This window comes from Perca fluviatilis, chromosome 1, assembly GCF_010015445.1.
Source record: "Perca fluviatilis chromosome 1, GENO_Pfluv_1.0, whole genome shotgun sequence".
NCBI lineage: Eukaryota > Metazoa > Chordata > Actinopteri > Perciformes > Percidae > Perca > Perca fluviatilis.
In genome coordinates, this window is record NC_053112.1 from 25361088 (window position 1) to 25376793 (window position 15706).

At 41.8% G+C, this 15706-nt stretch overlaps 1 protein-coding gene across 12 annotated transcripts in view; it reads left to right on the top strand.

Moving 5' to 3' along the window:
- The window catches only part of adgrl3.1 (adhesion G protein-coupled receptor L3.1), a 111849-nt gene that overhangs the window by 61312 nt on the left and 34831 nt on the right, over positions 1 to 15706 (top strand). For 8 of the 12 annotated variants that reach the window (XM_039794557.1, XM_039794913.1, XM_039794738.1 and 5 more), the window contains exons 8-11: positions 9547 to 9966; positions 10929 to 11032; positions 11927 to 12112; positions 13643 to 13681. In XM_039794557.1, the coding sequence (XP_039650491.1) occupies positions 9547 to 9966; positions 10929 to 11032; positions 11927 to 12112; positions 13643 to 13681 (749 nt within the window). The remainder of the gene's footprint in view (positions 1 to 9546; positions 9967 to 10928; positions 11033 to 11926; positions 12113 to 13642; positions 13682 to 15706) is intronic. The other 4 variants (XM_039794650.1, XM_039795153.1, XM_039795495.1 and 1 more) reach the window with 1 other exon arrangement.

Sequence of the window (15706 nt, forward strand, 5' to 3'; positions counted from 1 at the left end):
CTCCCAACCCTTTTCCACATCACACAATGCTATTTCATTGAGTGTTCTTAGATGTATTATAGAGGAATATAGTGTGTGAATGCATAGCGTAAGAGTCAAAGTCACTTGTCTCTGCATCACCCCTTTCTCTCGCCCCACACTCCCCAAACACTCTCTACTGTTTATGGAGTTGTTTCATCATGTCTTCTTACGTGCATATTATAGAGGCCTGCCCTACGCAAGCGGCATGGCTCCGATGAAACATTTGAATAATTTATCACCTCCAGCCTGCCTTGCCACACTTTAGAAAGTTTTCCCAACAAAGTCGCAAAATTATTCATGTTATCTACATTTTCAGGAAGGGAGGGGCTAAAACTAAATACATTTCAATTTGTACACTGCTATTCCGATCTTTATGTCACCCTTATTGTTTTTCTCCTCATTTCTGTCTCATTTTCTCTTGCTACCCAACATCTCTGTTTATTGTACTTTTAAGGGCTTATATGCTATACAGTATGTTCTCCTCCTAGTGCTGTCTAACTTTAGAACTTTAAGGTGATGATCTACTCAAGTTTTTTTGATTTCACATTTAGGATAGAACCAGCACACTGAAATTTGTATAATTATGAAAGTTTCCTGAGCAACCCTGCAGGTATTTTTATTCTGTCATAGAGAGACAGGGTTAGAGAAATACACTTTATAACCAGTAACATGCATTTTATTATGACTTCATCAAAACAACTTAATCTAAGTGTATTCACTATGTACAAGATTATTGCAATGCATTTACATGTGCATTATTCAATTTGCACAACTTAAAAAATGGGTTGCTACAGTTCCATTGCTCAAAAACACCTATTAAACCTTTGCACATCTACTGTCTCATTTTCACAACCTCTAAAGTATGCTGGACAAAACAATAATTAACACTGAAAAATAACTCACTTGACAGTTTGCTTCTTTACAATACCTAAGAACAGAAAAATTTTGAAGCCCAATAGCACTAGCAATTCATTTGTGTTTTGCTCACGCATTATTTTAGTGTTGAGAGTTACACACAGTTTTGAAAAAGTCAGAACTCTAACTCAGTGTGACATCTAAGTAACTGCAAATAAATTACTGTAGTCAAATATTTAAAGTGTCTAAAGTGATAGCCTCAATCTTAATTAGAGAGTAATCAAACGCTGGCATTCTATTCTAATCTATTAAATACAGTCATATAGAGATGACCTCTACTTGCCACTCTGTCAGTTTACAGAAATGTAAAGCTTCACCTTTGAACTCTTAATGGCTGGAATCACAGAGTTCCATTTCCCAAGGAAGTCAAGCATGGCGTTTCTATTGTCTTTGCACCCTCACCACTTATTTACACCACCCTCCCCCACCCCAGCATCCCCTTTTCCTTGTTGCCTTCTGTGGCACCAGATTGCAATCAAGCGACATGGCTAAGCAGTGCAGGAAACATTGGAAACAAGCTAAAGTGGAGAGAATCACAGGAGTTAATGGTTAAAGTGGATGCCCTCTTTCACCATTTCACTGATTAGACCAGTGGTTTTCAAACTATTTCTGTCATCCCCCCCTTTGGAGGAAGAAATAAGTCCATGCCCCCCACCACCACTACATGATGACAAAATGGGCCACGTTTAACTTGTTTATTGAAATAACATGAAGATCATGAACATTACTTTCACCCTTCTTTCAATAATTTCTTTAGCGCAAATTAAAAAAAAGCAACTACCACTCTAATTTATCAAGCCACTTTTTTGTGACATTTGTCACTAGATTGCTCATCAGTCTGAGTACTTTTTCAAAAATAGAGAAATAAAGAAATACAATTTGCTGTGAAAATAAAGTCAAACCTGTGAAAAAACACATGCAGATATTTGGCAAGAAAGAACGGGGTTGCAGTCTTGATACTGCCACTCCCAAATCATTCTCAATATTGAGCTTAGATCTGCACATTGTCTTCAGTGAGCCCACAGCAGAAAAGCCCAACCTCACAGAGCAAGGATGTGGCAAAGAGAAGCAGAATGACCACAGCCCTCTGCCGTATGAGTATATGATCCCTCTCCACACCAAGCCAGAATCCACTCAGTGTCTGAGCTGTAAACCTCAGCCTCACGGTGGAGTCACATGTTATCTCGATGAACTGGTCCTCTTCAGTACAGCTGAAATCAGCAGATCCCTCACCCAGTCATGATGAGCACTGTTGTTTGAGAAGTACTATTCAAAGAATCCTCTCAGGAAAGAGATGTACTCCTTGAGACATGGAATCACTGTGGTGGCTCCAGAATCACTGGTTTCAGCAAATGTATTCAAATTTTCAAAGGAATTTGTATTTCCTTGATCAAGTCACCTGCCCCACATCTTGAGCTTTCGAGTGAATGGGGTTATTTTGTCTGTCAGGTGAGGAAGGTGCTTGGCTCTCCCTTAAAGCTGAAGATTTAATTCATTCAGCTTTCCAAATATATCGCTTAGATATAGACCAGTTTCATCAGAAATTGTTCATCACTAAACTTGCTTGCAACTTCATGCATACGCTTCTCCTTTAAAAACACTCAAATCTCCTCTCTGAGCTCAAAGTCTTTGTCTTTATCTTACGAGAGCCACCTGGCTTTGCTGTGAAACAGCACAGCTGAATGTTTAGCTCCCATCTCTTCACAGAGTGTCTTCAGGGGTCTTGTTTTTATGAAATTGATAACGCTAACATCGGTCAAAACCTTGTTAAGTTCAGGGCTAATCTAGCTTCATGCTAGCGCTTCTCTGTGTATAACACAGTGGGTCAATTGCGCATTTGGCGAGACCATGTTGATTAGTGGCTGCAATCCCGTCCTTTTCCCTGTCATGGTCGGTGTACCATCCGTGCAAGCACCCATTTCAGATGACAACAAGCAAAGAGAACAAGGAAGTTCTGTTTGCCGCTACCCGGAGGCAAAATGCAAGCTGAAAAGGCCTGTAGTTCTTCCTGGCCTCTACCTATGTCACTGTCACGTCACTGGATGCAGGAAGAACAACAGATTTTGCAGCTGCGAACTGCAGCTTTCTCAGTAAATATAATACGCACTGAGGAATTTATTGCTTCAATCTTCTACATTTACCATCAACACTGATTGGACATCCACATAAAACAGTAAACAGTATTATGTAAGGCAACATGACTACATTGTCTTTCACACCTAATCTACACTCCCACTCTCACTTCTTCGCTCTCACTTTTTTCGTCTTCTCCCTCCATGCCTATCTCCCTCATTTCCAAACACATTACGACACAGTCTTCTCAGCAGACTGAACTTCTTGCTTTAGAGTCCAGGGCACCTGTTCCTTGCCTGCAGTGTGTGCTTATCGATTGGATTGCCCCAGCAAGGCCCTCTTCGAGCATTTGGCCTCCGCACCACCTCTCTTTTGCCAAAAAGCAGATGCCAAATTAAGCAGGCCTAGTCAGGACAACAGGGAAACCCACAGCCTCGCAGGAAGTAAATACAGAGAGAGCAGTGGGCGGGTCACCATGGCTGTGCTGTTTTTGGATTTCATTTTGTAAATATATAAAATAAATTGCAGGGGGGCAACAAAGTGGATACCATCTTAATTTTCAAATGATGCGCCATGGTGATAAATTATGGGGAGCAAATTATTGAATAGCCACAGGGTCACTTGCATAGTGGCTGCAGCTCTCATTCTAAGACAGTAATAGGATTTTGCTCAATGCCTACTATATATTCATACCTGTTGTCCTTACAGAATTAACATAAATTCAATGCATGTCTGGAATAGGAGAGGCCACTGGACTTTAAAGGAATATGCTCATGATTTATTCCTTTATTAAACAGAAAAACAAGACCTGTACTGTTTTTTTGTTGCTTTGAACAAGGGAACATCCCCCGATTAAGAAAAAGGCATGGGATTTGCAAACTTGCTGCAGGTGTCTCCAACCTCAGCAGAGCGAGGACATGATTATGCAACTGGTAAACCAACAGGGCTGAGGAGTTATGTGTCTGTATTTGGAAACATTAGCTGTGGGACGTGGTGGTGCCCGGCAGCCATTTTGAGGGAGGCTCTATTGAGGTTGTTTTCTATCTCCAAGTATCACTGCTTTGAAGTGCTCCCTTCTGTCTTATCAGCAGGCGCGAGCCACTCGCCACAAGCTCTGTGTGCGTATGAGTGTGTTTGTTGGAAGTGAGTGATAAGTAAATGTCTGCAAAAGTGTGTTTCTGCATCCATTTGTGTCTGTTGCTTGGCGCACAACTGAGTGAAAAGGAAGTGTCTGCACAAGTGAGTGTGTGTACGTTTGTGTGTGTGCACTGCAGCCATAGGGGCAGTGTGTTATCGCAGTATGCAGCCCTATTCAATGTCTGTGCTACTATCCAGCCTAGAAAGCTTTGTGCCCTCCAGACAGATTATTTTGCTGTTACCCCTCTGGATCCATCCCTTGCTACTGTTCAGGATGGTGTGTGTGTGTGTGTGTGTGTGTGTGTGTGTGTGTGTGTGTGTGTGTGTGTGTGTGTGTGTGTGTGTGTGTGTGTGTGTGTGTGTGTGTGTGTGTGTGTGTGTGTGGCAAGGAGGCAGTAACTTTTAAGGAAACTGCAAGTAGTCATCTTGCATATTAAAAGACCATACCAGTATAGACACTTTAAAGTCTTAATTCAAATCCCTCTTCTCTTTGCTTCTGTTTCCCTCTTCCCCTCTCTCACTCGCTGTCTGCCGCTTTTCTGATGACGTGGGAAACTTGCCAGGGGAAGTTCATTTTCCCTCTCTCCTCCCTGCCGTCTACCTTTTGTGTTGTGTGGATTTACGATCCCTCTGTTTACTGAGTGAGAAGTCAACAAGAGCATTCTCGGCAACAGAGAGGCAGAGACAGGCAGTCGTACCCACACACACACACACACACACAGTCTGCCTGCATGTCAGATGATCATGTGCCAGCATCCCAGGCTGACTGACAGCATCTCTATGGCCCCTCCAGCGTGATGACAGATAACTCCAGGAACAAGTTTACTGCCAGTCTGCCATTGTCTCACCTTCCCTTGGGCCTGCTACAGGTCAGGAAAACAAACAAAATAGAATAGAAAATAGAATAGAAAAGAATCCCACCATCCCAACTGTTCCGGAGCTTTCAATCATATAAGTCACTCTTCCTCAGCAGATGGAGTTTGCCTGTTGTCATGGAATAGTAGTTAAAAATATGTCTTTGTTACTGAGAACTTTGAGGACTTCTCATCCATGTTGGTTAGAAAGTGGAAACTGAAAGTGTATTCCTGACCTTGTAAACAGCAGAGGACAAAACACCACAGGGTCCATTCGTAGTTCGGGGGCTTTTAGTTTAATCACACTTTCTTCCTTAGCAGATTGAATTTGACCAGTAGAATAGAATAGTTAGGGCTCGTCAACTATTAGTGCTATTGTGTCATTATGATGTGCTCAAATTGTATAATTGTTTTATAAAAATATTGTCCGAATTAATTATAGCAAATTGCAAATATTTTTTTTTTTATTGAGGGTCCTCTTTTATATATTTGAGTAGTGCCGTAGTAGTATTCATTTAGTGGATTAATTATTTTCCATATGAACAATATATTGTATGCATGCAAGATCATATGGAAAATAAACTAAACCTCCAAACTGCAAATTTATTTAGATAAACAACATTTCAATCTCAGTCAGATCTTAGTCATATCAAAATGTTAAAAGGTGGTTACCACACTCGATATTCATCGATTCAATTTTTAACATTGCATCACCCACATGTGACTTGCGTAATTATGCTCCTTCTATTTTGCCAATGCAGCAACAATGCAGAAAGAGAGAATGTAAAGTGTTTAATGTGACTATTATTGCCACTGTTCATCACACCCCCAACCGGCCCGTCAGACACCGCCTACCAAGAGTCTGGGTCTGCCGAGGTTTCTTCCTAAAAGGGAGTTTTTCCTTGCCACTGTCGCAATAGCCACTGCTAATGCTTGCTCTTGAGGGAATTACTGTAATTGTTGGGGTTTTGGAATTTATAGAGTGTGGTCTAGACCTACTCTATCTGTAAAGTGTCTCGAGATAACTCTTGTTATGATTTGATACTATAAATAAAATTGAATTGAATTGAATTAAAGATTTCTTACGTTTCTGCGGTAGAATGGGGCCGTTTAAGAGCCATGTTGATCATTCACGCGGAGGCAATGTAATATGATAACTGAGTTTTTTTTCCTTAAACACATCTGTCAAAATGTGTCACCCACATGCATGTGCAGGGCATACACATACGCAAAACTTAAGTGAATTTGTAGCTGTATTTTAGTTTTGTGTCACATGCTTGTTCTTGTGGTATCAGTCTCGGTGAAGAGCACAAGGTTCAGGTTAGCTGACATCATGAAGTTGTCGTGGCGCATTTACTCAAGGCTTCCTAAGCTTAAACGCGGGAAGATACTGTATATCAGTCCCCATGAGTACAACCTCTAGCCTCTTTCTCCATAAATGTTTCATGAAGCTGTTATGTCATGTTCCTGTAGTTCCCTACAGCTACTTTCACAGCATCCGGAGTGATGCCGGTGATGAATTCATCACATTACAAACATTTTTTCTAAATGCTGCAAAAGAGCAAGAAAGGAGGACAAAATAAAGATGTGGCTGAGCATACTTGAAAGAGAGTGCTGATACATTGAAATGGGTAGAATAATAGTGTGGCAGAAAGGAAAAACAAGTTATGAGTGAGCGATCAAATCAGATGGAGAATGTCAAGAGAACAGCAGAGGAAGGACGAAAGATAGCGATGCATGGGTTGTGATGTGCTGTGGCCCCTTGCCTGTGGTGCTTGCAGGCTTGTGTGTTACCTCACCCCAAGCTGCCAGCTCCTATGTTTTCTGCCCTGTACTCAAATGACAGCAGACATCAACCTCTCTCACACACACACAAACACACACACACACACACACACACACAAACACACACACGCACACACCATTACTCTTCTATTGTTGTGGCAGAGCCCCTAATGGAGCTTCCCGTTTGAGTGCAGATAGAAACACACACACACACACACACACACACACACACACACACACACACACACACACACACACACACACACACACACACACACACTCCCTCTCTGTTTCATAAGTACACACGCAGATTGACAGCTAGTCCCTAGGCCACTGCTGCTACGCATGATTGATGGCAATGTTCCGTGGAGAACGCATGAGGCAGGGCAGCAGTGATTCAGGAACGTGGAGCAGCACAGTTTAGGTACGGAAACACTCCATTGGGTTGTGGAGGAAGAGAACATAACGTACGGAGCGGGATGTTTCATGGCTGTCAGTCAACAAGACAGACAGTCAGACAGACAGATAGACGAGAGAAAGAGAGAGAGAGAGAGCACTTTCTTTGATTAAAGTTAAAATCCACAGGAAGGGATGTCTTCAGTTCACAGTAAATAATATGAACACCCACTCTTTCCTCAAACCTACACACACATTACCTTCACCCCCAAAGGAACAAAAAAAGCATCAGAAAATGAAAACATTTACCAAAAAACACTACAGTAAACTAATTGTGTGCACATCACACCCCAAATCGAACAGTATGCAGTCAATATACAGTACACCCAAAAAAAGCACTGCAGTTACAAATATGTACAATTATTTCCCACCACTTGCCTGAGCGAAACACACAGCCCCATTAAGAGACGACAAACTCTATAACCCTTCAATGTCAGTGACCAACATGTAGTACATATTATGGCCTTAGGCAGACCAACCCCTTAGACAGAAAAACACAAGCTTTCCATTTGTGCTGAAAATCGTGGAATCAAGAATTTTAACATCAGAGCAGACCTGAAACCGCACGAGGCAACTTCACACTTTTTGCTACCCCAACTGGCAGCAAATGAATTCTGGGAGCCTGAAGGACTCCATCACCCAGAAATCATGTAGCGTGATGTCGGTATATTGCACACTCTTCAGAAAAAAATTAATCGTATTCATAGTTGCTGGTCAGCGTGGAGATGGTGAGGAAAATCTTTTTAGGCAAGTTCAGTTGGGTTCAGCTTTCCCTGGACAGAGTGTTAGGTCTTCTTACTGTGTAGAAAATATTGACTAAACACAGAACTTGAGATTATGAAATATATATTTCTCTTGTTAAAGTGGCATAACATGAAATTGTGAGAATTCATATTTGAGTAGCTTGAGTAGTGATCTTGGAGAGTTGCCTCTGTGTCTATGTCTGTTTGCCTCTGTTTGTGTGCTTGCCTTTATGTGCACTTCAGGCAATCCACATATCATGGTTTTTTAATAGGAAGATGAAGTCAAATCACTGTTGTTATCAGCTTTGTTTTATAAAGTATAAAAATAAAGTTTGGAGCTAGCATAATTTACATAATGTGAAACCTCTTCAGGTTACAAATTCCTAATCATATTGAGTGTAATTTGTTTATTCATAAATACTGTTAGGCAATCTCAGCTGTATAATAAAAATGTAGATAGTGAGAGACAAATCTATACCCTGCTTTATTATAGAATGTATTCAGGTGAAAATGTGGCTTTAGAAAATTGGCCCCACCTGTATGAGATATTACACATTCCAAATGATTTGAGGCCGATAAAATAATTCAAAGAGAAAATGAGGCAAAGATGTAAATAATTTCCCTCTATCCAACTTTCAATCCTACAGTATTGATTTGTACTATGTGCAGTTGAAAGCCACAGGAGGTTAGCAGAGACACACTGGTATAATATGTTCACAAGAGGGTACTGTAACACTTCACAAACACATGCTCTATTCCATTCTCTCGATCCATTCTTTATTTCTGCCCCCCCGCACAGGGTCAATGTGAATAAATGAGCATTTTTACAATGAAATATTGACAATAAAAGAGTGTGTCATATACAATTAAGTGGCCTTCCGTCTTCTCATGATGTCATAATGTTATGAATCATGCATGACACTGAGAGAATGTTTTTTTTCTTCTTCTGGTTATGCAGCAGGAGGTCACTACTTTGTACCAGTCCCCATAGGAGAGACTGGCAACCTTGTGCACATTTGTAGGGCAGACCAATTGTTGGTCTTGCTTGGAGGAGATTTTGCTTTTATACATTATATTGTACCACTTAAGCACACATGCTGTTTGGAAAAACACGTCCTTAACTTGGGAGTAAAACCCCACAGAGATCTGGCATATGGCTACATTGACGAGGGATGAAACACGAATATTGGGAAGTCATCAGAAACATGAGCTACTCCCTGTCAAAGCTATTTAGTGCTGTGTAAATGAGTGCCTGCAAATGTGTTTGTGTCTGTCACTATAATAATATGTACGCTTGTAGGCCATTGCTCACATCACTTGGTGCTGCCACAGATGGTTTGCTTGATCACTTGATTCTTTTAACTCTGTTGTTCTTAACTTTCACATCCTGGGAATACATGTTGAACTCACATCCTGGCATGAGGAGCTCAGAAAACATCCGGACTCCAGTCATGTTGGGACCCACAAATCTGCACAACACATTTTAGGTCCTGGCTCTTTGATTAAAACACAAGACGTTGTGTTTCTGTGAATTCAAACCCTCTCTCTCTCTTTCTCTTTAGACTATCGCCCACCTCCCATTATGCCACCTAACCGAGGAGGCGGAGGAGGTCCAGTTGGTGGTGGAGGTTCCTCCTCTTCATCTACCAGCCGCACTATCACCACTCGTTCTCCTCCCTACTACACCACCCCGCGGCCTCTCCTCACCACCTCCCCCGGCCAGCGCTATCGAACCACCACCACGGTTCGCCAGCCTGTCCTGGTTCCTGCCGGGGGCTCATCATCCGACACTAACCAGATTCCCGACACCAACCAGAAAGCGAGAGGACGCTCCCCTCCGGTGCAGATCCCTCCAGCGGCCCCACAGCCTCCTGCCCTGCCTCCCCAGGACTTCTGCAGTCCAAGGCTAACAGCCGACATATCATGGCCCCGGACACAGCAAGGCCAGACAGCCAAGCAGCCCTGCCCAGTCGGCACACTGGGTAAGGAAGCTGCATATAGCAGAATCAATGTATATAGGAACTGACAGTAGGACCAGTAAATGGTTGGTTAGAGTACATTTGAAAGCTTTACCATGTGAAATATGTCTTAATATATTTGTTCTTCTTTGCAAAAGTCTTGGCAAAATGTTGCAGAAATCCAACCGTAACCATGTTAGAGTTGTTTCATTGGTAAAGGTGGAAACTAGGTGGAAAACCAGGTAGAAACCATTTTCAAATCTTTTTCTGAAGTAAAAGCATCACTACCACTATTAAATACAAAGGTATAAGCAGCAGAACACAGTCTGAACCTGTAAGAAGTATATTAATGTTGTAGCTGGTCTAGATATTTCACATGCTCCTGGCTAGTAACTCAAACAGTGCATCACACATGTAAAACCTTACCCTGTAAAGTAACTACAGTAGCTGTCTCCTATAATTAAATGTAGTCAAGTCAATATATTGATAGAACACATTCAAAAAGGCTAACAGCGCATTACATATAAGATAAAAACAATCAATTTCTTTTTAATTTAAATTGTTTAATTTTAAATTACTCTGTAAATCACGTCAGTTAGCCTAACATTTGTTGTTTTTAAATGTGTGCCATAAATAAATTGACCTGACTTGTCAATTAAATATAATACAAATGACACACACGAAAAATGACAGTGAGGAATAAACTTACAAAAGTAAAACATATACATTACACAATTCCCTCTGAAAATGTAGTGGAGTAGAAGTATAAACTCTCACAACACACACAAACACACACACACACACACACACTTCTTCGGACAAATTCTCCTATTTGAATCAATTAGCTCACATGATAAAGCTGCTTCTTCGATTTTCCTTCCATCCACACACAAACTGCTCAGTGAACCCCAGGCACCTCAAGAACCTTCATGTCTCCTGGTGAATGTCAGTGCTGTCCTACCCTGTTTGTTTTGCTTGTCTTGCAGGCGTTGCCACATACACGTGCGTGGCCCATTTGGGCTACTGGGATCCCCAAGGCCCTGACCTCAGCAACTGCACGTCGCCTTGGGTCAACCACATCATGCAGAAAGTAAGTCTGAATGCTGCTGCTGGCCCTCGTTGCTCCCACCGAGCCCATAGCTTTAGGGGGGGATAAGGGTATGTGTTATGGATATATTCCTGGAGCAATCTTTCATGCATGAAGACGCACTGACTACAGGGGAAGATTGTGGCCATGTATCCATCTTCATTTGTTAACCCTAACTCATGTTTCAGATCTGTGAGCTTTTATATGGCTGTAGGGGAATGGAAATGCCCAATAAGGTCATTCACTCACGCTGTGCTATCATTACAATACGCTAACATGCATCATCATAGGCTAATTTACATAAAATGCATTACTTTTTGATGGAAAAACATATTTGGGTTTGTTTCTTCAAGATACTTTTTTCTGGAAAGTACTGCCTCAGCTATAACGTCCCACAATTTCAATGTATGGCTGTTGTCACATGAGGCACAAGACTTTAAGGGTTTTCTTTATAAGACAAAACAAGGAAAAAATGGTCTGTGTGAAATCAGCATTGCAGTAGAGGTGCTAGGAGTAACTGTAAAGTATTCTTGAATGTTTTTATGATAAGAGTTCTAAAAAAAAAAAAAAGTGCTGGGAACAACACTCACTTCCTCTCGCCCCTTCAAATAACCTAATCACTCCTCTTTATGCCCCACCATCCCATCCTTGTTCTTGTCTTGCCCATTTCATTTTCATGTAATTCTCTCACTCCATCTGTCCTTTACCTCTCTGCCCTTCATCTTGCCCTTTCATTTTTCCATCTGTCTGCTGTACTCTTTCGTCCCTCTCACTGTCCTCCTCTTCATGCTCTCACCTCGCCTGCCTATTTTTTATTTATTTTTTTACTTCCATCCATGTCTCTCATTCTTTGACTTTATTCCACTCTCTGCCCCCATCACCCTGTTTGGCTCCCAGCTCCGTTCGGGCGAGACAGCAGCAATTGTGGCCAGGGAGCTGGCAGAGCAGACCAAAGGGCTTCTGCGTCCTGGCGATGTGCCATCCACAGTGCGGGCCATGGCCCAACTGGTCGAACTGCTGGACGTCCAGCTCAGGAACCTGACCCCCGGGGGCAAGGACAGCGCAGCCCGCAGCCTCACCAAGGTACTGCCTCAAGAAACCCTTGTGTTGGGCGGTCAATGTATTGGTAGTGATTGAGTGAGATGAATGATTTTCTTGCAGGCACTGCTATTGGGAGAGATGCAAGGTGAAAGAATATGAAGCGAAAGAGGAATGAGGGAGAAAAACGGGAACAGATAGAGAAACTCAAGTTAACAGTGAGATGAATAGCGTTAGAGGTTCGTGGTTTTGTCTTACACTCATTCTTCAGGGGTTAGAAAAGTCTCTGTGTGCAGAGTTTGATGAAGAACCATACATAATGCTGTAGATTTCCAGATGATGAGGGTTTTCCTAGCAAGTTTTGGCTCAACATTATGTGGGATAGATAACTGCTTTTAGTATTTGGCAACTCTTGTCAGATCAGGGCCGGAATTTAATAAAACTCTGCCTCGCCCTTGGAGTTATTCTCATTAAAACATACAGTACTTGAGATGAAAACAGGCTTGGGATGCCATTTACGTCATAGCTCATTGTTTAATGAACTTCAGCCTTTAAGCTACAGCTATGAAAATGCTGTTGACATGCGGCCTTGAGTGCTCACTTCAGGATTACATTAATGGAAACTCTATCCTGTGTATGGAAGGATCTGTTTTACTACTCCGGTAGACAAGGAAAAAATTTAGTTTTGTACTTTGTTCATGTAGGCATTCAATTAAAGTGAGTTAAATCATTGGGAATGGCTGACTGGCTGGCTTGGCTATCTAATTGACCGACTGACTGGATGGCGGACTGTTTACTTGATTGTCTCTGCTAAGGTCAACAGTGATGGGCGGTGTTTAACAGCCAGATTGACAGCCGCTGCCACCTTTTATACAGTCACTGGCTTTTTTTCTAAGCCACAAGGTCCGCTTTATTAACTAGGGTCTGCCTGTTTTATCTTACTTACACACCCTTCACATTTCCACTGCTCCCTCTTAGTAATTCAGTAGCACATGTGAAGTGAATACATACCGGGGACATGTGTAAGTGGAATCAATTAATCTGTGTTTTGCTGTTGACCAAATGGCCTGTTAAAAAGGTTGAATTTGTAGAAAAGAAGTCCTCCATAGAAGAGGAAGAGCATTCCTCTTGTTTTCAATAATGGCCCAATTATATATACCTAAGTGAGTAATATGCCTGCTTATTATGCTAATTTTTGAAAGGAAATCGAATATGACCAATCATGCACGAGTGGCGTAGTAATTAATGCCATCAATTAACTTGTCAGTAGTTGCAGAGAATGGGTAGAAAAAGGAATGGAGGAGCAAATAATTATGAACACCACCTGGAAGGTAAAAGGGAAGGGAATAGATGATGGTTATGGGAGAATGAATGAAAAATAAGGTGCGAGTGAGAAGAATAACAATATATACCCAAGTCTTTTTGTGCAATGTTTCTGAAGTGTGTGTGTGACTGCCTTTTTGCACTCGAGTGAGTGTGAGTGAATGAGTGTGTTTGTGTGTGTGTGTGTGTGTGTGTGTGTGTTGTGACTGAGAGGTGTTATATCACTAACAGCTGAATTGTTTGAATTTGCAGCTTCAGAAGAGAGAAAGGTCCTGCAGGTTTTTCACACAGGTATTTCCGCTTCCTGGTATCGTTGATTACTTTGCCACAGCATAGACCCACATGTTGTCTTTTTTCTTCACACTCAGCATGTAATTCGCAAAGCAAGCTTGCGTATGTGTGATCACTGATCGCACATTACAATGCTCTACATAGAATTTTAATTCTATGCTGCAGCAGTGGTCTTATAATTTGCATCCCAACCCTTTGAGGAGGACGATCATGCAACAGCTCGATCCTGATCCTGAGCCACAGTGTGCATCAGAATCACTGGTAACTGGTGTCCGCTCACAAAAGTTTGAGTCTCCTCAAAGGGTCTTTTTTGTTTTTAATTTCACTCACTTTTTTTGCATTTGGAATCAATGGTACTGATAAGAGGCCATGATCAATATCAATAATAGCTCATCTATTTTGCAGTTCTGTCTGCAGAATTGTAAACAGGCCTGCCTGGAACCAAATGATTCACTATCCATCTCCATTCAATGTAATGTCCTCTCTACAGCTGTATCAGAGAGGAAGAACTGAGTATGATGGATACTCTGTTGGATATTGTTTGGTCACAGCCTCAGTGCCTTAAAAATAATACCAGCTTGCATCTGTGGCTCAGTGTTAATTTATTTTTCTGTCCTGTTGGTCTGCTTGTATTGATGTTTGTTCTTGTTTATGCCATGGGCTCACCCTGTGATTGGAAAATCCAGCATCATTTAGACATGTTTCTGGTCAGCTAAAATCACTATTCACAACATCAAAAGACTCCGCCTTCCTCATCCATGTTCTGTAGATAGACTGCAGAGTCTCTCTTTTTCTCTCTCTGCATCCTCCTGACACACACACACACATACACCCTTGATGGGCTAGCTCTTTTTCTCCTGATGCAGGCTTTTTCCCCGCACTCTCCCCTGAAAAGTCTTAACGTCAGCACCAGTCAGCAATGTCACATCATAGAACATGGCTTAGGACTATATGCAAGCTGACACACATATACACACACACACACACACACGCACACATACACATACACACACACACACACACACACACACACACACACACACACACACACACACACACACACACACACACACACACACACACACACACACTATCAGACATGCACACCACTAATATATAAATATATTTTCAACAATGATCTCATGCTGTCCCATCAAACCAGGCAGATATTTTGAGTTGTCTCCTTAATCCAATAAGTGCTGAATTCCAAGGAGTGGCTGCTTTCAGACAGCTAGTTACAGGTTAAAATCAAAACGTTCCACCACACACCTTGGGTACTGCAGGGGGCTGGGAGTGATCGATTATATAATTAGCCTCAGTAATGTGAAACAAAATTATAACAACAGTCCCTTACTCTGCCAGATAGAAATGTGCGTGATTAGGGATGTGGTGTGGTGCTGCCCTCTCCTCGTTAATTATCTACAGCACTAATTGCCAAGTGAGGAGAGTGGGCAGGAGGTTTGGGTTCTTAATAGAGACAAAAAATAATTGAATTCTCTCTTTCCTTCTCTCTCTCTGTCTTTCTCTCTCTCCCTCTCACACTTCATCTCTCCTCTCTCACTTCGTTTGGGGAACTGGGGACTTGTTTCATGTATACTAAATTGGCAATTTATTCATGATGAAGCTGGTGGTGTGGAGAGGCTTTCATTCTGTAGGGTGGATTGATGGAGGGAGGTAGAGTCTGCAAGGTAAAGACAGGGGGAGGGGGGTTAGAAATTAAACAGAGAAAGAGAAGAGTGTCACAGAAACAGAAATGGAATGTGAGAGAAAAAGAAAAACAATAAAAGGGGGCAGTGAGGAGACAGTGTGATGTTCAATGATAATGTCTAATTTGCCCTCTATTTATGGATGGCGGGTCAGAACATGGCATGCTGTGAATTTTAAGCCTGATTTAGCAGCAAACTCATCCTGTCAGGGAAGACAAACTCCAACAACAACTGACAGATAAGCCTGCTTCTCTGATGAAAACATTTCCAAAACATGCACTTTTCTCAGAGCTCAGCCATGCGCTTAAAAGAAAAGAAA